At 49.9% G+C, this 26,041-nt stretch overlaps 1 protein-coding gene across 2 annotated transcripts in view; it reads left to right on the top strand.

Annotated features, from left to right (window-relative positions):
• KIF6 (kinesin family member 6) overlaps window positions 1–26,041 on the top strand; it is a 419,445-nt gene that overhangs the window by 375,890 nt on the left and 17,514 nt on the right. For both annotated transcript variants that reach the window (XM_081246112.1, XM_081246111.1), the window contains exons 16-19: window positions 1,515–1,565; window positions 21,159–21,243; window positions 22,407–22,542; window positions 24,990–25,087. In XM_081246112.1, the coding sequence (XP_081102238.1) occupies window positions 1,515–1,565; window positions 21,159–21,243; window positions 22,407–22,542; window positions 24,990–25,087 (370 nt within the window). The remainder of the gene's footprint in view (window positions 1–1,514; window positions 1,566–21,158; window positions 21,244–22,406; window positions 22,543–24,989; window positions 25,088–26,041) is intronic.

Below are 26,041 nucleotides of genomic sequence, written 5' to 3'. Positions count from 1 at the left end.
CCTTTGAGGCATAGAATGAACTGTATATGAGGAAAGGAAGCAATGAAGTTCCCAGGCTTTCTCAGAATCCCCCAGTGGCCTGATCACATCTCCCAAATGGGACGTGCAATACAGACAGCGCTGACATTTTAACAAGTGTGCTGAACGCTTGGACATAAACAAACCCCAGGGCTGCTGTTGCAGCCATGCCTCGAGCACGGCATCACGGAGTTTCAGAGATGGAGGAAGCCTGGAGGTCATGTGGTCCCAGCTCCTACCCAGGGCAGGAATTCTCCATCTAACACCCCAACAGATGGCTGCCAGCTTCTGCTTGAGCATTTTCAGGAAGAGGCTCACTGCTCTGCCAGGAGATTTAGTCCATTTAGAGACAACTTAATCCACGTGGAGACAGTCCTCGTCGTGAGCTGTTTCTTCCTCGTATTGAGCCCCAAGTCTGCCTTCATTCGACTTGACTTTGACCCTCAGCAGTAGGACAAAAATGAATCCGTTCTCTCATCCATATAACAATGTTTAGATTTTTAAAGACAGCCATTGTCTCCATAACTCCAAGTATTTTTTTTTCCCTGTCTAAACATCTCCAGTCACCTTAACAATTTCTCACATGGCGTGGTTTCCGAGCCCTCACCATCCCAGTTACCATCTTCTAAGTGTTTTCTATTTTACTAATGTTCCTTACAAAACAATAGCCCCTAGAACAGATAACCAACTGGGGTCTGACCACTGCAGAGTACAGCGGTGCCCTCACCTCCCTTGATCTACACACTAGACCTTTATTGATGCAACGTGGAATTAGATGTGTTTCCTACCAAATGGTCAACTGTTGTGTTCATATTAAGGTTATCATCAACTAAAACCACCATATATATATATATATATATATATATATTTTTTTTTTTTTTTTTTTTTTTTTTTTTTTTTGCGGTATGCGGGCCTCTCACTGTCGTGGCCTCTCCCATTGCGGAGCACAGGCTCCGGACGCGCAGGCTCAGCGGCCATGGCCCACGGGCCCAGCCGCTCCGCGGCATGTGGGATCGTCCTGGGCCGGGGCACGAACCCACATCCCCTGCATCGGCAGGCAGACGCTCAACCACTGCGCCACCAGGGAAGCCCCGCACCATATTTTTTGACACAGTTTCTTATAGCTTAAAAGAAAGAAGCGGATTTTAAAGGGATCCTATAAATTATTAAAAGATCAAATCCTGCTTCCCCCTTCATTAATAATAGACACATAGAACTGTTTAAGAGACTGTAGCCCTAGCAAAGATTATGAGTGATATACTAAGATAACTGAACCCACAGATGGTGAGTCCAAAGGTGAAATGTGTGCTTATATTGACATGCCAGGGCCTCAGCCTTTGCAGCCTCTTATTCCACACATCCAGGGCCTGCAGGGCTATGCTTGCTTGGTCTTTCATACTCTACCTAATTTTTTTAGCTCGCCACCTGCTTCCGAGGACACGTCTTCCTCCAGCCCACTGGAGACTCACCAGTGGTTTCCTTTGTGTCTTTGACAGGTCGCCTGAAGGAAGAAATCACCCAGCGGCACGTGCAGCAAGTAGCTCTAGGTGGGTACAAAGTGGAGCCTGCAAGCAGACGGGGAAGGTAATACAGGCTGACCTGGTCTGGGAAGCCCACGCCCAGCTGAACAACAACCCATCCAGAACCCTTGGGAAGGTTCAAGGAGGGGAGGTTTGCGGTCAGTGCAGCTTTCTTGGGACGCCCCTCCTCTCTGGGACCAGTCTCCCCCTCCTGTGTGCTTGCCTCCGGCTGTCAGCACCTGGCACTCCACCCCCCTGGCTGCTGCCTTATCCTCTGACCTTTTCCACCCCACACCCCAACCTAAATTCACCCCCTATGTCCCAGCTCCTCAGGGTCCTACTCGGAGCTTTCTAGAACCACGACTAACTCATCCCAGCAGTAACGGTTGGTGATGAAAACAGCTACCCGTGGCTGAACTCTCTCTGTGCACTGCTTTATGTGCACGTCTCCTCATCCTCACAACAGTCCTAAGAGTGCAGTGCCTTTTCCAGATGAAGGTGATTCAGTGACTTGCCCAAGGTCACAGGCTAGTAAGTGTTGAAACTAGGATTTGAACCAGGTCTCTGAGTCCACACTGGGTGCTCTTGGTCCCCATGCAATTTACTGCCCACAACAACGATGGGCCCACTTCATACATCAATAATGCAAACACTAAACCAACAGAGTGATATTGTAAGAGGGCCTGGGCACCTTTTAGGCAGTGGGCATCTGCAGAAAATGCCCCCTTGTGACATGTGACCCAAGGAAGTCACCCAGGAGGAGTGTGCAGCTCCCTGGGAGGCTGGTGGAACAGGGCTCCTGGGCAGGGCCCCCCATATCCTCTCCCACTAGCCTGGGATTAAGGCTTCTAGAGCTTTGATTAAATAAGCAATTCATGTGTTCCGAACACCGGGGTTCCCCTTGAGAGGGGCTGGCCCCTGGAATGACCTGCAGTTGGAGAAATCCTGTGCGCAGGATCTCTGGGGGGAAATGGCGTAGAGCCCCAGCGTCATGAGGGTAATCCGTCTGAGCCTAGTAACTTGGATTATTGGGAAGGTTGGTGGTTCAGTTTTGGTCATAACAATGATCATATCAAATAACTACTGATTACATCAGAAACACAGAACAAGGAAGCCTAAGACACACTAATGGAGCCTGAGCTTTTCCCTGTTGGCCCCGGGACTGAGGGGTCAGGCAGATGTGCTGGGCCTGACCTCCCATTGCCAGAGGCCTGGGCAGGGTCTTGGAGCCAGGATTCTGCGGAGAACCTTCCCCAGCACACAGCCAGGGCTGCCCGGGGCCCTAACTCATAGCGCCGTGCTTGGGAAGGGCCCAGGGACCTCTGAGGGGAGCTGTGCCGAGGTGCAGGTCACCAGAGAGGGAGTCATCCCTAGCGCTGGCTGCCACCTGGTCTGTTCTTCAGTCTTCATGATGCTTGTTGAACAGAAACAATGATGTGGAAAATGCCACTCAAGTAATTCCAAGGGCGGTTTTGCTCTAGGGCCTGGGGAGTCATTTCCATGGCTTTCAGGGCAAGAGGTGCTCCATCCTCTCAGCGCCCCCACCCCATCCCAACCCTGCTGCGTCTCTTCAACCGCAGGCTCCTCCTTAATTCCTGTGTTCACCTCTCTGGGAGCCTTCTTCTGAAGTATAGCAGGTGTCAGGTGCAGCAGGGCCCAACTTTGCCTGAAGTAATCAGCAAACTTCAAACAGAAAGCACTTTGGCTGAAAGTCTAATTAAGAGCATTTGAAATACCTATTTATTTTTAAAAGCATACTATCCCAATTAGAGAAGAAGTGTTACCATCTCCCAGCTGCCATTTTGAGATCAAATGCCACATTGCTATCCAGACGCCCTAGGAGCTTGTCTGATGGGGCTGTGGACCCGCCGGTGCACATGTGTCCCAAGGGACACATTTCAGAAGGGACTTCTTCTCCTTGAGAGAAAGCTCTCAATGCAGCAGATTATTTACAGCGCCGTTTCCTGCCTTAACCCTTGCCCTTCAGACTAGCCTTGGGGCTGAAGGCCAGGACCCACGGCTCCTGTAAGAACAAAAACAACTCGCTCGGTGTATTTGGCTTCCTGACGTTCTGTAGTTTGGGCTTCAGTACAGGGATGAGGCAGTGACTACACCTGGTCTCACCCTTCCATTTCTGTGGGTTTGTTTGTGTTGTGGTTCCTTCCCCCTTTCTGTTCTGTTTCTTTGTCTGCTTCTTCTCCTCCCTACTTTCCCTCACCCTCCATTTCAAGTATTCCCTTTGATATTCTTTCTTTCTTTTACCTACATGTTCCTAAGTTTCCATGAAAGTGCAGGTGGGGTCGCTTGGTTGAGTTTGGGGTTTTGGGGGGTTAGGGGGGTCAGAAGTAATGAGCAAGTCTGAACAGGAGAGGTTTTCTCGTGTATTTTGCATACGAATATGTCTCTGTTTGTATGAGTAGACATGTGGCCAAGAAAATTTGCAGAAGTGTAATCTCGTAAAGCAAAGACTTAATGGTGAGGTGAGAGGCCCCGTGTGGAAGAGACAGTAGACTGATGAAAGAAGGCCAGACCCAGTGGAGAGCATGTCACCATGTCAGGAATTTGGGGAATACTCAAAATGTATCACTTCCTGATTAATTCACTACATTTTACTGCCAGCTCTGCTCATGAGGTTATTTACAATGACCGCGGCTGTGTCCTGGAAACACTGTCTCATGGCGTGCTTCTGGGCCTCTCTTCCCAATTCCACCCTCAGTGACATCCCACTGGCAGCTTGAAATCAGCCACAGTGGGAGTATTGACACCAAGGGCAAATACTGTTACAAACTGGGGCTTTCTTTCCCAGAGAGCTAGTTGTTAAACGTTTCCCACCACACCACTGGCACACAGATAAGCACCCATGGAAAGGCCCGTTCTGCGCATGAGCATCTTTGCTCTTAAGAAGAGTTCTACTCCCCTTCCCGGCTGAAAATCCACATTATGGTTCTGCCTGCATTCACTGCCCACCCAAGGGACCCTGGTCCTTTTGAAAGGCAGTGACCAGGGAAACCAACGGAGACAGAGTGGGGCAAGAGAAGCATTGGGCCCAGTGGGCCCCCTTGATGTAACAGCCAGAGCTGGAGGGGGCGGGTTCCTTAAGAAAATCATCAACGACCAGTTCTAAGAATATCATCAACAGACAAGTTACCGGGGGCCTTAGAGCAGGGCTGACTCCCGCACACTATTTCAGGAAACAATAAAACTATTATTTTTCAGTTAAGCATCATTTGGAAGTGATACTAACTGATCTAGATCGAGCTGGCTGAGTTGAGAGTGCTTTGCTGAATTCAGCTGTGTGTGTTTTTCCCTCTCTGTTGTGCTAGCTCCCCGGCGTGGTAAAGTGTTGTCAGTGATGCAGCTGGGACTAATCAACAAACGTTTCTTGAGTACTTCCCCATGTGCCGTGGCTCTAAGCTCTTTACTTGTATTTCCCTCTTTAAAGCTCCTAAAATCCCCATGCGGGAGGTTCTGCTATTATCCTCACTTTACTTAAGGCCCAAAGGGGTTAAGGTGAACCTACGCAGCTTTGCTCAGCTAAGGATGCAAATGCAGATGCAGCTCGAGAGCTTGTGCTGTAACTACCCCACTGCACGGCCCTCAGCCCCAGGCTGAGCATTATGGAGTCCACAGAGGGACAGGGATTCAGTGCCTGCCCTCGAAGGGTGCATAGCCAGCACAAGGGAATATATACATTAAAAAGATAACTCTTGGGCTTCCCTGGTGGCGCAGTGGTTGAGAGTCTGCCTGCCGATGCGGGGGACACGGGTTCTTGCCCCAGTCCGGGAGGGTCCCGCATGCTGCGGAGGGGCTGGGCCCGCGAGCCATGGCCGCTGGGCCTGCACGTCCGGACCCTGTGCTCCGCAACGGGAGAGGCCACAACAGTGAGAGGCCCGCGTACCGCAAAAAAAAAAAAAAAAAAAAAAAAAGATAACTCTTTATCTAATTCCAGATTTAGACACATGTATTATCCTATCCACTGTCCTCTTCCCACTGTCGCCCCAAACCAAGTTGGCCTTGACCTCCTCCACGCAGCCTTGCCCACCCGCTTCTCCCCAGTCTGCTTTGTCCTTTAGCCTCATGCACCTCTCCTGAAGCACCAACCTTGTTTTGTAACTATTTATTTCCATAGCTATTCTCCACTCTAAAATGTGAGCTCCTGGAAAGCTGGGTGCAGTCAAATTAATCTCTGTACCCCCGGCAGCCAGCACAGGCAATAAACAGGCCAAGTCAATGCTTCCCCAGATGACTCCCAGACTCACACATCTTGCAAACGTGTAATGAGACATTTGAACATAAAATAAGTCCATTTAAAAGAAGTAGAAGGAGTAAGTGCTTTTGGAGCCCACAGCTGAGCGGATTACAACACACAGGCAATAAATCCGACTCTGTCTTATCTAGCCACCAAGAAGAAAGAAGAGTACCCAGCGTTACACAGTTTTCATTTTCTGACCACAGGAAGCATACTAACTAATTTATCTGCAGAAATAGAATTTCTTCTGGAACTAAACACAGACCAGAATTTATCGTGGGGACCTTTGTATAAAGGACACTGAGTGACATAGTGAATGATGTCGTCAACTGCAGTCTTACAAAAGATACCGAAATGTTGTTCAACAAGATGATTCTCGCATTGACCCTCTGTAAAAGCGAGATGCCTGACATTAGCACGTAACTCACTGAGGGGTGATGTACTCCAGGAACCCTGCTTTCTGACGGCCTCACAGCACAGGACAAGAACCCGGGAAGCCATCCCAGGAACGGGGGCTGCGCCCTCTCTCTCAGGTGTCTCTTCCAAGCAATATTTGATCAGGGCCTGGATCTCCTGCAGCTCACAACCAAAATTCTACCACGTTCCTGTGATTAAAATTTAAAAGGCCCATCGCACTACCAAGCAGCATATGAAATGTGGCCGGTGAGAGGGACAGACCGTCAGAGCTTCAGGATCTTAACAGAGAGAGTGGCCCCTGGGGGGTGTCACCAAGGCCATGGACCTGAGCTGAGCCTTGAAGAATAAGCAGGAGTCAGAACCACAGAGAGGAGGGTGGGAGCAGGGGATAGTTGTCGTGTGTGTGCTGGGGTGGGGGGGGGGGAAGGCTGATTCGGTGTGTGTGTGTGTGATATGTATGTATGAGGGGGATGTATGTGTATATAGTGTGTGTGTGATGTGTATGTATATGTATGTGTGGGGGGTGTATGCAGTGTGTGTGTGTTTGTTTTGTGCTTTGTGGAGAGGATGACTTTGTGGGGAGTTGATCTGAAGTAGTCCAGAAAAAGGCTAACACGGTGAGATGGGCCAGTTCACTGAGAGCCTTGAATCCGAAGATTTCTCTCACAGGCAGTTGAGCCACTGTGCATTTTTGAGCAAGGAAGTCTTGGTCAAAGAGGCCTTTTAGGAAAAGAAAGCCCCAGGCGGTAGCTCGAGCTCCTCAGCATTTGCTAACTGACTGATGAGTAAATAATCTGTACCACCCTGGGGACCCCCCCTCACCCAAGCCTTCATCCGGCCCCTGCACTGGGCGATTCCTCCGGGTACACACGCCTGCAGCCCAGGCCCAGGGAGGGGTTGAGGACTCCTGGCCGTCTCTGGGTAAACCTGCTGCAGACACTGCCCAGCGAGATCTGGGTCTGCCCGGGGAGTTCCATGCTGACCACATGCCATGCAGAAGCAACCCCTGAGAACAGGCCATTGTAGCTGCAGTGCCTCGTGGGGCCCTTGGATTACCACTGGGTACTGCACGCTACCTGACCTGAAGAGCCGGCAGTGACAGCGCTGAATCCCAGCAGGGCCTTAATGAGGCTCAACAGAGGCACTGACCCTGAAGGCTCCCTGTTTTACCTCGTTGTTCCAGCTTAGAGCTCTCTGAGGAGTTCTTTTCTCCTGAACAGTGTTCCTGCAGTGACCTCTTGTGGCGTCCCTGCCATTCTCCAAAGACAGGCCACCACCATTGCCACCTTCTCCCGTGTGGTGGAAAATTAAGACTGAGTCTTGAAACGCTTTTTGGAATTCTGAGCCCAGGAGCCACAAATTTGAGAGAAAGCAAAAGGCCAGACTGTCTTCAATTTATTCAGCAGACTAGACTGAGCACCCAGTATGAGACCAGGAATTCCAGGATGAGGGGAGGAACCACTGATGGAGAAAACTGGAGCACCCTCCCGGCATCAGCCAACCCAGTGGTTTTCAAAATGGGCTCTAGGGGACCCATTGGGACCACAGGGTGAGGGTGAGGGGACCCAGGGTGCAAATGGCAGGACCCCAGGATTTTCACCTGGTTCAACCAAAGCAACTTCTGTTTCTCTTTTTGTCATTAAGCCTTTGCTTGAAGAAAAGGTTCTGAGCTTTGAACACATCTTCCTCTCTTCAGAAATTGCAGCTCTTTTTGAGACATTTCCAAAGGCAGACAGTCCAAGCTTCCCTTCCCCAGAGCTATCTCAGTTTCCCCTGGGCTCACGTGGAACTCTGCATATGCTTCTAGAAGAGAACTTATCACCTTGTATGGTAATTACTCAGTCTCTTATCCTTCTCCCCCAGCCCCGAGCACAGTGATTGGCACACAGAAGGTCCTCCCTAAGTGTTAGCTGAATAAATCAGTGATATCTAAGGGATCAGATTTTTGCCTTAAAGATTCACCAGCTAAGGGACTCTGTGCCTAGGTTCCAACATCTGTAAAATGGGGATGGTTGGATTAAATGATATCCTGTGCCCAACAGCCCATCACAGTCCCTGGGACTTAGCGGGCATCTACAGATCCCTGGTTGAATGAACAGATGAATCTAACACTCCTCAGCCATCAAGTGCCACAACTGTATCTCTTTGTGAATGCAGAGTTCCTTAAGACATGCAGAAAACATTCACAACCTTGGCAAGGAGACATGTGAGGGCTTGGATGGGTTAGATATGTTTTCATCCTACCTGAAATGAATGATCCAAATGCTGACCCTTTGGAGTAAGGGAGAAAGTAAAGGAAGCAGCTGCCCCAGAGGCTTAGATGGCATCTCAGCTGGTTCCAAAAGACTCGGGTGGTTCTGTAAGACCAGTGATAAAGTCTCACCACCTGAGCCGATTCTAATCCACAGGTTCTTGTGAATATAGGGTCAGCTTCGGTGACACAAGGTCCTCGGCCAAATTTCCAGGCTCAAGATGGAGGCTGGGAGTAATAAGTAGTCCCCACCCCATTTCCCTGCCCAGTTCCCAGTTGCCATGGCTCCAGACCCTTTGAGTAGTTCCAGACTCCCTCAGCAGCCATTCTGGAGAATGGAAGGCTGTGGGCATCAGCCCCGGAGTGAGTCTTGAACTGCGACCATGGTTTAGTAAAAAGAACACTCGCTCTAGAGTCAGCTCTAGAGTCAGGAGAACCCTGCTTGATGGTGCCTCTGCCATTCGCTAGTCATGTGACCTTGGCCCATTAACCTTCCTGCATTTCTGTTTCCTTGGCCATAAGAGAAGAAGAACATCTGCTCCCCAGGACTGATCTCAGTGCTGAGCGAGGTGTATATGTGTTGGAGCTGAGGACAGAGTAGATGCTCAGTGAATTGTCATGAACTCTGACTCTGGGTGCCAGGAACCAAATGCCCAGGCAGTGGGCAGAGCCCCTGGCCAGAGAGCTACCACAGTCCTGGGCTACCAACATGAGTTGGCATAACTGGTAGAGGTCACCATGGTCCCAGTCACCATGTCTCTCTACCCATGTTTGCTCACAGGCTCTATAAATCACTCTTCTTTGCAAAAATACATCAAGCCCTGGGAAGGGTCTGTCTATTCCTTTGAGCACTTGAACATTGATGATCCTGTTACCAGTTGCCAGAGCCATTTTTTTCATTGTGCAGATGTGCAGAAACCGTGTGTGCTGCTTTGAGTGAATTAGGCATTTGACCAATGTCTCCATCAGTTGGGACTGCTGTCACAAATTACCACAGACTAGGTGGAGATTTATTTCTCACAGTTCTGGAGGCTGGAAGCCTGAGATCAGAGTCAGGTTCTGGTGAGGTCCCTCTCCTGGGCGCAGACTGCCGGCTTCTCGTTGTGTCCACTTGTGCTGGAAAGATCGAGCCAGCTCTCTGGTCTCTTCTTACAAAGGCACTAATCTCATTCATGGGGGCTCCACCCTCATGACCCAATTACCTCCCAAAGGCCCCACCTGCAGATACCATCACATTAGGGATTCGATTTCAGCATGTGAATTTTGGAGGGGACACAGTCCATAACAATCAAACACAGTAGACAAAATTCTAACCTCTTGACTTCATCTGCAAAGATGTATCTGATAAAATATACCACGGCTGGCTCCTCCATCTGTCCTCTCTTGTGTTTGGCCAGTCTCAGCCCAGAAAAGTTCTTACTGTTTCACAGGACCTATTCTGTTGCAAGTGTAGTGGAGCTGGGTAAGACCTTCCTAAATCCCCAAGGAAACTGATGATGAGTTTGGGGAAGACCTACCAACAGGAAACCAGGGTCATCTGTGCTCAGACACAAACGATGGGTGCTTTGTGTTCCAAATAACCAACATAAAGCTCTAAGTGGTGCTTTGAAAATACTGATGTCTATTCAGAAAACCATGAGGGCACTGTTGTACAGAGAGCTGTGGGCAGGGGACACCCAGAGAGCAGAGCAGAGCAATTTCCATATAAAAAAAGAAAAGGAAAAGAGAAGCAGGGAGAAGTGAATTGCATAGATAAAGTCTATGACCAACCATTGAGGATGAATCTGGCAATATCTGATCTCTGCAATATCTAGAAGATATGCAACCTCCACCACCTGGCAATTCCACGCCTAGGAACATATACCTGAGACGGTGTCACATGTGTGCCCGAGGGGGCACTCCTGGCAGCATTGTTCTTATCATAGCAAACAGTCAAACGAACAAGAACCAAGACAGGAGACCACCCAAAGGTCCCCCATAGGGGGTGGATAAGGGCGCGAGAGCTGTGATACAATCATACAGTGGAACACCTTAGAGAATTCAACATGGATAAACTTGTAGCAGTGTGAATACGTCTCAAAAACACAATGGTGATTGAAAGAAAGAAAACTGCTGAAGGATATATATGGACCCATACCATGTGTGTAAACTCCAAAATTTTCAATACTTTTTGTCAGGGGGGAGGGAATGGGAGCTTTGGACATGAAAGATTCATAAAACACACACGTACAGGTGCACAGTCCGACAAACGGTTATAAAGAGAACACTCTGCCACCCCTTAAGTCAAGAAATGGCTAAGTAATTAATGTTTACAGGGCACTAAAGACACAGAGCATGAATATAAAAGCACGAAGGGAAGGTTATGGAGCTCCAACAGGATAGTGATGTTACCTTCAGGGAGGGAGGGTGGGGCTAGGGGAGGGCACAAAGGAAGCCTCCACCAATTCTGAACCGTTCTAGCTCCAAACAAAGCCCAAGTCTAAGGCAGCTGTGGCAAACTGCTGATTTTTAGATTTTCCAAAACACTAGTGCTATTATATCATTCTTTGAACATTTTTTTGTGTGTTTGTAATGGTTTATAATAATTTCCATACCTCTACGAAGGACTAGATTCCAACGGTTCAAAAATCAAACACAAATTACTGTTCTGGTGGAATCATTGTGTTGGTAGAAGTGGTAGTAAAAAGTGAAACCCAATTCAATTCCAATTCATCTTCATTTTCCTCACTATCGTTCATGTCAGGATCATTTTACTTAAAGAGGAAAACGGAAAGTTTACCACCATTCATTTTCTCCTCCAGGCGCCTTGTATTCTCTGGGAGGGACTAACAGCTACAGATGGTCTGCCTGCATGTTGAACAATACAGGGGAAGCGCCTATGAAGGCTGCTTTTTATTGTTCTCCCCCTGTTTCTATAAATCCTCACAATGGAGAGAGTTCTTCTCCTGCCCCTGGAAGAAACTGGGCAGCCGAGTAACTCAATTGTTCATTGTTAATTACCAGCAAAACAAACAACAACAAAAACAACAGAAACCCACATTGGTCATTCTATATTGTAACTAGAGTCTCAATAGTTCAAATTTCACTCAAAGATAAGACTTCCCTCCCTTTCCCCAACTAAGGCCAACCACCAGGAAGAGAGGGACATGGTCAGCTCCTTCTCTCTCTAACTCACTTCTTCCCTCAGCCTGCTAAGCTGTTTCCCCAGAAGGAGTTGGAGAGACGAAGGAAGGGAGGAAAGGCAGTTGGTAAAGATCACACTTAACTGGTACCATTGTAACACAGCTTTGTGCTCTCTGGGCCCAGCAAATGTTCAAAGCTGACTCTTGCTCATTTGGGGTCCTTTCACGGGTCCCTGGAGGCCCCTCACCCACACGTTCCTTGACTCGAGGGAATGCACCTCATTCAGACAGTCGCTTACCTGTACAGGTCAGGGTCCAAACGGGAAGCAAGTGGCAGTACTCAAATTAGCTATTGTGAAGAGAGTTGAATAAAGTCCTGTTGACAAAGGCGTGAGCAGAGGGTAGGGAAACCACAAAGGAGATCGCAGTACCCCAGAGGTAATAACAACAGCAAGGCAGGAAGCATCAGGCCTAAGAGGGCAAGGGAGTGAGCAGTCATGAAACTTGAAGACAAAAATGGCTGTGCAGCTATGGGGAACAGTATGAAGGTTCCTTAAAAAACTAAAAATAGAGCTACCATATGAACCAGCAATCCCACTACTGGACATATACCCTGAGAAAACCATAATTCAAAAAGAGTCATGTACCACAATGTACACTGCAACACTGTTTACAATAGGCAGGACACAGAAGCAACCTAAGTGTCCATCGACAGATGAATGGGTAAAGAAGATGTGGCACATATATACAATGGAATATTACTCAGCCATGAAAAGAAACAAAATTGAGTTATTTGTAGTGAGGTGGATGGACCTAGAATCTGCCATACAGAGTGAAGTAAGTCAGAAACAGAAAAACAAATACCGTATGCTAACACATATATATGGAATCTAAAAAAAAGAAGAAATGGTTCTGAAGAACCTAGGGGCAGGACAGAAATAAAGACACAGACATAGAGAATGGACTTGAGGCCAAGGGGAGGGGTAAGTGTAAGCTGAGACAAAGTGAGAGAGTGGCATGGACATATATACACTACCAAATGTAAAATAGATAGCTAGTGGGAAGCAGCCGCATAGCACAGGGAGATCAGCTCAGTGCTTTGTGACCACCTAGAGGGGTGGGATAGGGAGGGTGGGAGGGAGGCACAAGAGGGAGGAGATATGGGGATATATGTATACGTATAGCCGATTCACTTTGTTATACAGCAGAAACTAACACACCATTGTAAAGCAATTATACTCCAATAAAGATGTTAAAAAAAAAAAAAGAAATGGCTGTGCAGAAAGGCTCTGGCTATCTGATAGGAGCTGTGACCTTCAGTAAAGCAGTGCATCCAGCTCGTGGCCTCTACAGAGATGTCTGGGGAAAGAAATACCTCAGGCTGTCTCCTCCCATGCTCCAGTCCCTGCCCATGTTCCCCGTCGGCCGAGTCCAGCCAGAAGGCGGAGGGTAAGGAAGCCCACTGTTCTATCAGCCGGGCTCCTGGGGTGAGGCACAGAAGAGGAGAGAGCGGAGAGTGGATTTGGAGAAGCAGAAGGAACAGGCCCAGCTCTCCCAGGCTTCCTGTGGTCCACCGCCAGCTTTGTTTCTCCTAAGGTCCCTCTAGGTGGCTTTATTAAAAGGGATCTAAGTTTTAAGTGGTGTGCCAGAGGCTCTGAGTGCTGTGCTGGAACCCGCTCACTCTGGCTCACGAGCACTGACCGTGGGCCTCTCCTCCCAGCTCCAGATTCAGGAGCATCATGCTGGTGGCTTGAAATCAGTCACACCACAAACATTGGCAAACAGTACAAATCAGGGCTTTTTCTCTTCAGAGAGCTGGTTGTTCCACATCTGCCAGTATGCCTCTGGTCTCAGGTGACCCTGACTCTCCTCCAGGCTGGAGCCCATGCTTTTCCCACAGAGATGGCAGCCACTCTGCTCCTGCTCCTCAGACAGCATCACATGCCCCCCCTAGAGCTCTTGAGGGGAGTCACACTTCTGTCCACACCACACACACACAACACACACCATGCACACACACAACACACCGTGCACACACACAGCACACCATGCACACACACCATGCACACCCAACACACCACACACAAACACACACCACTCACACACATACACCATGCACACACACAACACACACCGTGCACACACATACAGCACACACCATGCACACACACCGTGCACACCCAACACAACACACACACAAACACACACCACTCACACACATACACCATGCACACACACAACACACACCATGCACACACATACAGCACACCATGCACACACACAACACACACCATGCACACACAAAAACACACCCTGCAAACACACAACACACACACCACTCACATACACCATGCACACACAACACACACCATGCACACACACAACACACGGTGCACACACAGCACACACCACTCACACACACATACACCATGCACACACAAAAAACACATCATACACAACACACCATGCACACAATACACACAATGCAAACACACACCGTGCACACAACACACCACACACCGTGCACACACACAAACACACATCATGTGCACACACACACCACACCACGAACACACAGATTCCCAAGGGTTCTCATCAAGCTTTCTGAGCTGTCTCCTTCAAGCCCCCTCCCTACCTTGGGAAGAATCTCTACACACATTACCCCCAGTGAAGCGGATAAGGTGGGCTGAAGGCAAACTACTAGGGTCTTTAAAAAAATTCTCCAGAAATTTCTTTTGGCCCTTTTCTAACATCAATGTGCGCGTTTTGGTTGTCTGCCCACTCTTGCCACCTCACTTTGAAAATGTGCCAGGTCTACTGTGTAGTCTGTTTCCGAGCTCACTTTTGACTCTGAAATACAACAAAATTTTGCCAAATGAACAGATTGGCTTACAAATTGGCTAGTAGCAGATAAGTTTTCCAAAAGTGGAGGGAGATGATTTTATTAAGGGTTCTCAGTTCAATTCCTAGAAGTCCTAAAATTTCTTTTACAAGCCAATCAAGAGAATTGACCAAGCCCCACTAATCATTATCATCAGAGGTTTTCACAGGAGGAAGGCCTGTGCTCACCCTCACAGGTGCGGGGAAAACTGCCCTCCCCAACAGGTCATAGGTATCCTGAGAACACTCCAGACCCGCTGGGTCCAGTGTGACAAGGATATAGCTAGGTTTTAGGGATGCCAAGCTTCCTGCTAATGTCTCTCTGAAAAGCCACTGAGATTAAGACATGTGGTCACCACTGCTCAGTGAGGTGAAAGTGACAGAGGGTAGAATTGCTGAGAGACTCGGGCTCGTAGAGAAACCCTGAGTTCAGTAATGTCGGCACACTTCTGAGGACTGAGGAGGCCTCAGTGGGCTGGACACAGGCAGGAGCAGCCTTTGCACAGGCCTGCCTCTGAAGGGGGTGGGGAGGGGGTACCAGGAGCCTCAGAAAGAGGTGCCAGGCTCTGACTGGCCGCAACCAGAGAATGCTGACCGGAAAGCAGAGATGGAGCTGGGGTCCCAGCAGAAAGGACTGTGGAGAGTTGGGGGGAGGAGAGAGCTCCCATTTGAGCAGAGGTGATCGTGGTCGGGAAGTGAGTAAGGAGACTAGAAGCATCTTTCCTGTGAATGCGGGATGGTCCTGGGGTCTCCCTTGTATCGCTTGCAAGTCCACACTGACCCTCTGTGTGGGCCGCGTCCTCCTCCAGGAATGCAGGGGAGCAATGGAGGGGAGCAATGCCAAAGGAGAGAGGCCACCATCCAAGGCGTCTGGTCGTGGGCAGAGAGGCCCAGAGTGGACGCAGAGGCGGTTACTCAAGAGGGAAGGGACGCAGCTGGCCTTCCATGAGCAGAGTCCAGGCTCCAAACCGGCATGGGGAAGGATTTTGATTGTGCTAAAGCTGGGCCATCTGTGCTCTCGGAAAGTGCCCCATTCTCCCTGCGGGGAGGACGGCAGTGGTCAGTGGGGACCCAAGCAATGATCAGCCACAGCCCTGGGTCCGCAGGGTATTCACCACTCCCTTGAGTCCAGGCCTGCCGTGGACAGCGATGGTGTTACACAAAATCAACACCAAGACGCATGGTGGCACTGAGCACCTGTCAGCATGTGATCACTCCAGCTGGCAATAAATTTGAGCCATTAAACAGGAAATGGTCTGATTGGGAAGCCAGAATCTTTGCCTCTGAGCTGCTGACCATTGTGGTAATTGAGCTACTGACATCATCCATCTTGGGTAGAATAGACACTTTGACTTCGGAAGCAAGGTGAGGCTGAGTGATCTGGGCTCTGTGAGACAGTGTAGTCCAAGGAGGCCCAGAGTGGGTGTTCAGGGAGCGAATCCGTAGTTGGATAGCTAAGGCCACCTGCTGGAATGCTTCCGTGGCTCTGCTGTCTCGTCTGCCACGGTAGAGCCACATAATTCACGGCCTTCTCCCGCACAGGGCACTGGCCTTTGCTCCTTGGAAGCCCACAGGGCCCCTTTCCGCTGGTGTCTGGTTGGAAATGTCAATACCGCCTTCCTTAGGATTCTGAACACACAGTTAAGGAGACAAGCAGGCTGGCTGTGGGTATTCTGGGGGCTGCCTTGGGGGGCCAGGCTCCCGTGGGTAACGTGGGTAGTGAAGCTCCTCACACCCATCAGGCAAGCTGCAGATACCCAGTGGGAGCAGCGTGCAGGCCGTGGTTTCGGTTAGGAAAGGGCAGTCTGCACAGGCCGGCACCAGGGGGAGAGACTGAGGCTTCTTCTCAGCCCCAGCCCCGCACCTGAAAGGCCTTCATGGAAAAGAGCATCGCCTTCAGATACCAAGGACAGGTCAATACCCACCTCAGTGATCTGCCCCATGGCTGCCTTCATTATGCCAGTCGCTTGCAAAGGAAAAAGCACCAGCTTTGAAGTCAGACAGAGCTGGGTCCTGACTCCAGCTTTTTTTTACCAGTGGTGTGATCCCGGGGAAGATGACTTCCCCTGTCAGAACTCAGTTTCCGCATCTGTGATGGGCTTGTTATATAAGAGCCACAGAGCAGCCACATGGTGGATATCGTTCTTCAGATATCCACCATCTGCAAGGGCCAAGTGCAGGCAGCCCAGCCCTACAAAGAGTGTGACTTCCTTGCTGCAAACCCCTGAGCTCCTTTGCCCCACAGTGGCTTCCAAAGGCTGGAAGGAGGGGGTGGGGGGCAAAGGGCCATGCTGGCCCCCGTGTAGCATCCTATGTGAACCCCTGCAGGTCCTGCATCCCCAGTGACTCCTGCATGGAGTACGTGCACTGAAACTGGACACAGAGCTTTGAACGGTGTTTCTTTATTTTATTTATTTATTTATTTATTTATTTATTTATTTATTTATTTATTTATTTATTTATTTATTTTTCGCAGTACGCGGGCCTCTCACTGTGTGGCCTCTCCTGCTGCGGAGCACAGGCTCTGGACGCGCAGGCTCAGCGGCCATGGCTCACAGGCCCAGCCGCTCCGCGGCATGTAGGATCTTCCCGGACCGGGGCACGAACCTGTGTCCCCTGCATTGGCAGGTGGACTCTCAACCACTGCGCCACCAGGGAAGCCCCATGAACGGTGTTTCTTAACAAGGGGTGAGCATCGGAATCACAGGGGAACCTACCATCAAATCCTAACTCAGAACGTCTGGGGTAGGGCCCAGCAGTCTCTGTGCTTTTACAAGCGCCTTAGGTGATTCTCAGGTGCACCCCCAGTAGAAAGCCAGTGAACGAAAGAAACAAGATTCTGCACATTTCAGACATTTACTGACTGTAGGAGAGTTTTGGGGCGTGTATGTGTGTGTGTAGGGTATGGGGAGGTGGGAAGAGAAGTTACAGTGATCTTTCCAATGCCCCTGGAATCATGCCAGGTATAAGGGGACCCACAGCAGGCTGGCCTCCCCAGCAAGCACCCCTTTGTTCTTGTGCTGCTGGTTCCAAACACCTGACACATCAGAGGTGGGGTCAGCCTGGGACTGTGCGTGCCCTGCTGGAAGTTTCAGTTACTACTTGACTGCTCAGGGCTTCCTCCACGTGTGACATTCAGATCTACAGCCGCGGGAATGAAGCCCTTCTCTTTCGCTTCTGTATTGTGTGGGAGCCAGCTGCCCACACAGATTCACAGTGTGACCTCATGGGCCACTCAGGGCTATGACCTTCGGTGCTCCCGTCCCAGCCAGAGTCCTGTGCTTGAAAGGAGGACTCCTTGTGCCCCCTGTCAGGTGACGGGAGGTTCTGTCCCTGGCCCCAGTCCCGGTGGGCATGGAGACCTGCAAAGCGCAACTGCCCTTTACTTACTCCCTTTTCCTCTGTTCCTGCTCAGCCGCTTTGTCTGGTTCCCTCTGAGTTCCCAGCCCCTCTTTCTCTTGAGAGACGGCTGATAAGCCAAGCCTCAGGAAGCAGCAGAAGCAGCCAGGGCCGTCTCCTGGTGAGGTTACAATGCATTTCACTCAGCAAACATCACTTTGGCAAGAGGCCCCTTTGGTTGCCATGGCAACACGGGTAGCTTGTGTCTTGGGGGTATGCTGTGCCCTCATTCTGGCTGCCCAAGTTCCCTTGCCCCAGCTTTCTTTCCCAGATCCTTTCACCACCCTGGCGCCACCTCACATTAACTATGCTTCAGTTTGGAGCAGCTTTGTCTTGACCAGCAAAACAACTACTTGGCTTTGCCATCAAAGGAATAGATCACACCATTCCTCTCCGCAACGCCCTCCAGCCTCTCAGCTCTCTCAAAGCCAGCGTCCTTTCCAGGCCCTCAAGGTCCTACCTGATCTGGCCTCAGTTTCCTCACTGGCCCAGCCTTCACCCCAGAGCAGGGTCTTCACTGCATCTCTCAGGGGGTTCCTTGGTATGGGGTCAAAAAGTGTTAAAAGGGCAAAGGAGAGCCACAGCTTTTCTTTTTTAACAGACTCGGAGATACATGTGTCCATTTCTGAAACCATTAGGAAAGGAAATATTCTATTTCAAGTCCTACCATTATCAGTTTGGTGTTGAGATACTTCCTTCAGTTTACCAGGTCTCACGTTTCCCAGAGACGACAAGGGCCAGTGAGCACGGGCAGCACTGAGGGCACCCTGGACGTGGAGTCTGAACAAACAAAGCACTGGGGAGATACAAAGAGCAGAGGGACCAGACCCTGCCCTCGAGGGGCTTCCGGTGCCTAGGCCTGGGGGATCATGGGTGACGAGGACAGGCAGTTTGGCTCATTAGGGCCACTAAGATGCACCAGCATGGGGGACAGCGTAGTCTTCGGCTGGGAAGTCTATGGTATCTATGAGTGAGACACTTGCTCAGCCAGTTTACAAGTGACAGGTGATACTTGACACAAGAGACAGAGAGTAACAGGTGCCTGGCAGATAAAGAACAGAATCCTGATCGGATTAACGTATTTATCAATGAGTTAGATAACGACATAAAAGCAGCCAAAAGGGAAAGAATAAGGCATGCCAAAATAAGGACCTCTCAGCAGGCTGAACCCCCAATAAATGGGAAATATTGCATTTGTGATTAAGAGGATAATCACACTGAAATAGAATGCGTTTGACAACCACTCATAAATATAGGAACGTGTGTAAGCTGACTGCAAGCTTAATAGAAGACAGTGACAAACTGACATGGCCATGACAGTGACGAAGCTGCTGAAAAACAAAAACAGTGCTAGGGGACTGCCTGGTATACACATCTAGCTCTTTGGAACCAGAAAAATTGGGTTCAAATCCCAGCGCTACCACTTATTAGCTCTGTGACCTTGAGTTATTCACCAACCTCTCCGAGCCTCAGAATCTAACTGAAATGAGATGGTAATGCCTTCCCTGCTGAGTTATCTTGAGAATTAGCAGTAAGATGAGTAGACCACCTAGCCCAGCGTCTAGTAGAACTTGGCAGAACCTGGAATATAGAAGGCGCTCAGTAAATGGTCCTTGTTAGTAATTCACCTCCAATAGAGATATAGAATGTACATTTTTCAAGGCTAGGAGAACTCTTCTCTACCCTGTCCCTCTCGGGCCTATCTGGAGTATGATGTCCAGATTCAGGCTCTGTACTTCAGATCGATTAGAAAGTCACCTTGCTACTGAGCCCTTAGGTGAGAGAATTAGGCAGAGTCAGCCCGGGAATAAAGCTCCAGGCACATGTGGTATTTTGTTGTTGTTGCTGTTGCTGTTAAAGTATTTAAAGAACCATCAGGTTAAGAAGGAGAACAAACTGTGCTGCTCCAGAGCTCCAAAGGAGAGGTGAAAGGAAGTTAGTGGGGCAGGTCTCAGCTCCAATTAAGAGGAAACAGAGCTGCCCGCAACAAGGTATGCTCAGTGTAAAGCGCTGAGCCCCACCCCCGGCAGTATGGGGGGAGAAAGCAGATGACCATCCTCAGAAATGTTATCGAAGGAATTTCTGAATCAAGAGCCTTGCAACCAAACCAACCTGGATTTGGATCCAGGTTCCTCAAGTTAGCCACGCGGCCTTGGGCAGGTTAACTTCTTTGAACCTCCATGCCCTTCTCTGTAAAAGGGGAGCAATAATACCTTCAATGAGTACCAGAAGGATTAAGTCTGATCATGTCCAGAAAGCACCTAGCGTGTGATAGCATCTCCCCTCCAAAGAGTAAAAAGTGGGGCTGCATAACTCCTAAGACGCCTTCTGAGGCTGAGAAATGCAGTACAACCACCGAGAGCCTCCTGGGAAGATAGACAGACCCCACCCACCAGGCTAGGAAAGGATGGGCTCCAGACAAGCACACAAGCAGCCAGAGCAGGCAACCCGGCAACCAGCAGTGACAGCTGGCGTGTCTGGGGACACAGCCCTCACCTAGGACTTGCCAGGGCCCTGTGGGCAGGGCGTCTGAGCATGGTTCTCAGCCCTGGGTGCACATTGGGTTAATCGGGCTTAGAACCACTGCTTCAGAAGGAAGTCAAAAACGGGAGACATGGGCTTCCCTGGTGGCGCAGTGGTTGAGAGTCCGCCTGCTGATGCAGGGGACACGGGTTCATGCCCCGGTCTGGGAAGATCCCACATGCCGCAGAGCGGCTGGGCCCATAAGCCATGGCTGCTGAGCCAGCGCGTACAGAGCCTGTGCTTCGCAACGGGAGAGGCCACAACAGTGAGAGGCCCGCGTACCACAAAAAAAAAACAAAAAAACAAAAAACGGGAGACATGATTTGAGGCTGGAGAATTCGGCACCTCAGCTGATGCAAAGTAAGATGTGAGCCGTTTTAGTGATGCCTTCTTGGTTTATGAAGGGCTCAGTATCAGAGGAGGGGGAAATGGTGTTTTGCATCTTCCCTGGGGACTCAAGAGGAAATGAGTGAACTCCATGGTAAAAGGATTGGTAGAGATATAAGGAAGAATTCCCTTCCAGTGACAGATGTTGGACAGTGGGAGGGACAGTGGTTGGAGCATAATCATGGAACCCTCCTCTGGGGCTCTCAGCCGAGCAGAGGTTGCCACCCAGAGGAGGTGGGTAAAGCAAGTGCCCATCCAAAGGCCCCAGAAGGACTCACAGGGTCCCCTTTCACCAGGGACGCACGATGACTGTGTCACCCGCTCTAAACATCACACTCTCCCTTGACCTTTCTTCCTTGCTGGAGGGAACCATCAGCATCTCCCTTCTCCAGGTATCTCAGAAAACACACCCGTGCCCTCGACGCCAGACCTGCTGGAAGAGAAGCTGCGATCACAACTGGAGGAAGAAAAGAAAAGGTGCCCTTTCTTTTCACCACACACACCCTGACCCCAGCCCCTCGGGGCCACCTGGAGCTGTGGGGCAGGGCAGGGTGGCCACGCCCATCCCAGGCCTGCAGCTACTCTGGAAGCAGGTCCTAAAATAGCTGGAGGAGGTTCCACCTTTCAGCAGGCAGTCGTGAGATGCAGGAAGCCGAGGCAGGGTGAGGCTGGAGTGGGGAGCAGAAGGCCCAGCCAGGCTCCAGCGCTGGGATCCCCGAATCGGGCAGGGAGAGCAGCCTCCGCAGCCCCCGCCCAGGCTGCAGCCCAGGAAGCGGCGAGTCTTGTCTGCTGCTGCCCTCTAGGGGAGCCCAGAAGTATGACCATGGAGGACCTCCTTACCCCCACTTCTCTCCTGAGGCTCCTTATCTGCAAGGTGTCCAGAGAATATAAGACCCTCCTGCGGCCATTTAGGGCCCCAGAATGATTTAACCTGCAGAGCGAGGAACCTCAAGCATAAACAGACATCTGGTCATTACTGATACAAGCCTCTCAGTTCATTCATTCATTTAGACATTCAACAGCTATCTCCTCTGCCATGGAGATGTTTGGGGGAAAACAAACAAGAAACCTTCCTTGCTCTCAAGGGGGCGATGCTGTCACTGTAGCACACACCACCCACCCCTGGGCTGGCTAGGCATGTACCCTGAGCGTACCCTGTCACACTGCCCCCACCCCCAGATGGCCTGGGTTCAAACCCTGGCTCCTCTGTTTATTAGCTCGGTGCTATAGCGCAAGTTCCTTAACCTCTCCATGCCTCAGGTTCCAAATCTGTAAAGGGGGAGATGATGATAATAGCACCTTCCTCATAGGGCTGTGGAGAGGATTCAATGAGTTTATAGACGGCAAGGGCCTCGAGCAATGCCTGCCCTTCAGTGCCCAGTAATGGTACTTATCCTTCTCGGAGAGGGGTTAGTCATCTCACACACACAGCCCCACGGCCCACTGGACAGAAATACCTGGCTGTGGGCTCACATGCTGGCGCCATACTCTGGCCTGGGTGGGCAACTGTAAGGTCCCAGCCCCAGGCACCAAGGCTGCGTGGCCAGGCTTCTGAGGCTCAGGCCCTGCCGCCACCAGTCTCTTTAGAGCCCTCCCTCCCTGCCAGTGACTTTCAAGACTCCTCTCTGACTCCACTGCAGGTATAAAGCAATGTTCATGCATCTGAAGGCGCTGAAGGTGGAGATTGAGCACTTGCAGCTACTCATGGACAAAGCCAAGGTGAAGCTACAGAAAGAGTTTGAAGCCTGGTGGGCAGAGGAGGCCACCAGCCTGCAGGTACTGGCAGCCATGCCCCTCACTGCCCCAGAGCTCGCCCTCCTGCTGAGGCCTGAGGAATGTCAGGGCAGCCAGGGAGGGGCCAGACCCCCAGCCCCATGGTGGGGGGGAGCAGAGGAAAAAGAATGGGGGCTTAGACCCACAGTGCACGTGCTCTCAGCCCGTACCTCCTGAAGCGAGGGCTTGTTTTAGTAACAAGGAACGTGAGTGGTCAGGGGCTCACTGTTTCCTTGCTAGTGTCTGACGCATAGAAATGTAGGGGGTGGGAGGTGTAGCTCCCCAAGCTGATGGATTGCCACCATTGCTTCCTGAGTTGTAGTGACAACACTGATTGTTCTTTATTACAGTCATATATATGTACGTATGTGTGTATATATATATATAGTATAAATTTTAGAAAATACAGAAAAACACAAGGTAAAATCACCATAACCCCACCACTTAAGGATAACCGATATTAATATGTTGGAGTATATTATTTTATAGTTTTATGCATATACATCCATATGCTTTTATAAAAATAGAATCATATTAGTCTTCAAGTATCACAAACGGCTTTTGTTTTTACTTAGTTGTCCAGCATACCACCTCTTCCATGGCATGATTCCATGACATCATTCCAGTGCTGTCACTGTTCAAGCATATGGATTTATTCTAATATATTTAATCTCCTATTGTTTAATGTTTAGGTTGTTTGGGGATCGTTTCACTAGAAAAGTATTTGAAGATACATTTTTCCATATTTCCTAGACGAATTCCTAGAAGTTCTCTATAATATTATGAAGGCTAAAATAACCTGTTAAGAAATGTTAGTACACACCCCCAGTTCCAACTGTCCTCATGTGACCCCTCAGCTGTGTATAATAAAAGAGATGACATACACATAATCCTACCACTTGTGTGGCTGGCAGAACCCTTAGAGATTCTCCAACAGGCTGATTGTGTCATTTTAAGGACAAGAAACTGAGAGCCAGAGAAGATAGTGTCCCAAGGACACAACCGAGCAGTAACCCATACATTACCGAGTGGCCTCGTGACCAGACAATGGAGAAACATATTTGGATAAAATTAAATACACAAGATGACAAATAAAACCAATAAGATGGAAATACAGTTATCACAATATTTTAGCAGCAAAGTTATGGTATAGTAATATGTATACCATTTTACAGATGCATTAATTAATAAGATCTGAGGGGATCAATATTTACCACAATTTCAAAGTAGTGCTGAACACAATATTTCAAGATTTCTGCAACAACTGTAATGTGATCTGAAAATATCTGTAATTTCTACTGGTGACGGAGTCACTGGTACCACCCATTCTACTGTGGTTTGTTGTCTACGTTTAATCATCGAAAGAAATGTTAAATTTCAGGTAGAAGTTAGGAAGAATAAAGATGTCATTGGTTCCCAGTCACGTTCACAGTGCCCCTGCTCTCCAGTTAAGAAGCCTCCCTCGGGAGGTCATCAGTGGGTGAGACTGTCAGCCACTGCCGGTGCCCAGCCACCGGTGGCATCCAGCCGCTGGACAGCGATGAGGGTTATCCAGGGTTATCCCATCATCCCATGTGACCCAGGAAGAGTCCAGTCGAGGCTGATGGATTCAGACCATTTGTTACTCGTGTAGACAGTGAAAGCCAGGGTAGCCAAGGTGTCAGCTCCCTGTGCCCTCCACCCCACAGGACGTCATTGAAACAGAAGGGACCAGGTGACCACAGCGGGGATGATGGGGTGCCCTGTAGCAATTCCATGCAGCCACTAAGCCAGTTTATAGCCGGCGGATGTACCCTGAGTGGGGCAGACATAAAGCCTCTAACCCTCATTAGAACATAGGAGGTGATGAGAAACTGCCCCATGGTGGCCTCTGAGCGAGATGGGGAGGAAGTGGGAAATGGCCTGGCAGCAGCTGCTCACAAGCCTCCTATGCTCTCATGTTCTGGGAGAAGCATGGGGCATTCTACTAAGCCTCAGATCAGCTGGGGTTTAATCACCGCTCAGGAGACCTGTGTGGAGACACGCAAGGTTTCCGGGACCCTGGTGGAGCTGCCCCCACATGCATGATGCATGATGAATGCTTTGCTCCTGACTCTGCCAGCATCTCTTCGGGACGAGGGAAAGCAAAGCCAGAAAGGACTTGTGGGGAACTGTTTTAAACACTTTTTCTTAACTTTAAAAAATAATACAGGCTCAATTTGGAGAACTTAGAAAACATAGAAAAGCACAAAGAATAAATCAAACATTACCCAGTATCCTGCCATCCAAAGAGAATGTTTTGATGCCCCTCATTAAGGTCATGACTACATCTAGATTTATTTTTTTTTCCCACACATGTACATACCAACTTTTCTAGCTGGCTTTTTCCCTTTAAGAAATAACATCAAAGACATTTTCCCCATGTCATTAGATTCATGCTTACGCCGTGAAACTTTCTCTTGGACCAACAGGTAAACTCCCCAGCAGTGAATTCACTGAATCACATGAAACCCTTTCCCCAGACGCCAGAATCCCAGCAAGAAAGGTCCCAGCTTCTCTCTAACAAAAGGTAAGGGGAGAACCCTGCGACAGGGTTGGGTTGCCCAGAAAAGATGCCCTACCTCTCCTCAACCCAGTCTTGATGCTCTAAGTGCAGGCTGCATGATCCGGGAAGATGAGTGACTTTCACTGTTAAATTAGTTGAAAATACTCAGGCCAGTGGCTCTCAGGCTTTACTGGAGTACCGCGCCCCCTCCCCCCACCCCCAGCCCTTTCCCTCCGGCTCTGACAGCCAGTGGACCTACTGCAACAGTGACAAGAGAAGCAGTTTAACCAAACTGTGCAAGCCCTGGTCCTGCCGCTGGGTAGGAAGGAGAGGTTGGCAATAGTGGGAGGGAAGAGGGAAGGGGGAACTGTGGAGGGGATGTTGGGTCAGGCAGAGGGGAGTCAGCCTGCCAGGACCCAGGGACCTCTGGTTAGTGACTCTGTCCTGGCACAGACTCAGGAGAGATGTGGGCAGCCTCCCGTGAGGACGCCCAGAGCCAGTGTCCCTGAGTGATGGCATGAGCCCGCACAGACTACACTTCCCACACACACACCTTCTGAAGGCAGGTTCCTTCTCATGCGACCCACGTTACTGTCTCTTTCCAACCGCACAGTGTGGGCAGTAGAGCCAATCACACCTGCCTCATCCATCCTCCATCCCTGAGACAGGCCCGCTGTCCGCACGGCAGAGACCAGGCCAGCATGAGTGGGGCCTCGGCCTTGACTGCCAAGGAACGGTCCTTGCCTGGGTCTGAGCAGGAGCTGAGTTCTCAGGTTGGAAACGTGAAATAGAGCTTTTTAAAAGGGGTTGGGGAGAGGGTTGCCAGACGGTGTCCCCGATCCGATGATGTGATGAGAATGGCAATGACCTCTGTGGTCTTCTTTTCAAAAACCCATAACCCTGGTTGAGTCATGAGGAAAATGTCAGACAAGTCCCAGTCGAGGGGCATTCTACAAAATACCTGACCAGTACTCCTCA

This window comes from Mesoplodon bidens (genome assembly GCF_964165515.1).
Source record: "Mesoplodon bidens genome assembly, chromosome: 10".
NCBI classification, from domain to species: domain Eukaryota; kingdom Metazoa; phylum Chordata; class Mammalia; order Artiodactyla; family Ziphiidae; genus Mesoplodon; species Mesoplodon bidens.
Note: the sequence above shows the minus strand (reverse complement) of the source record. Positions and strands in the feature narration are given on the sequence as shown.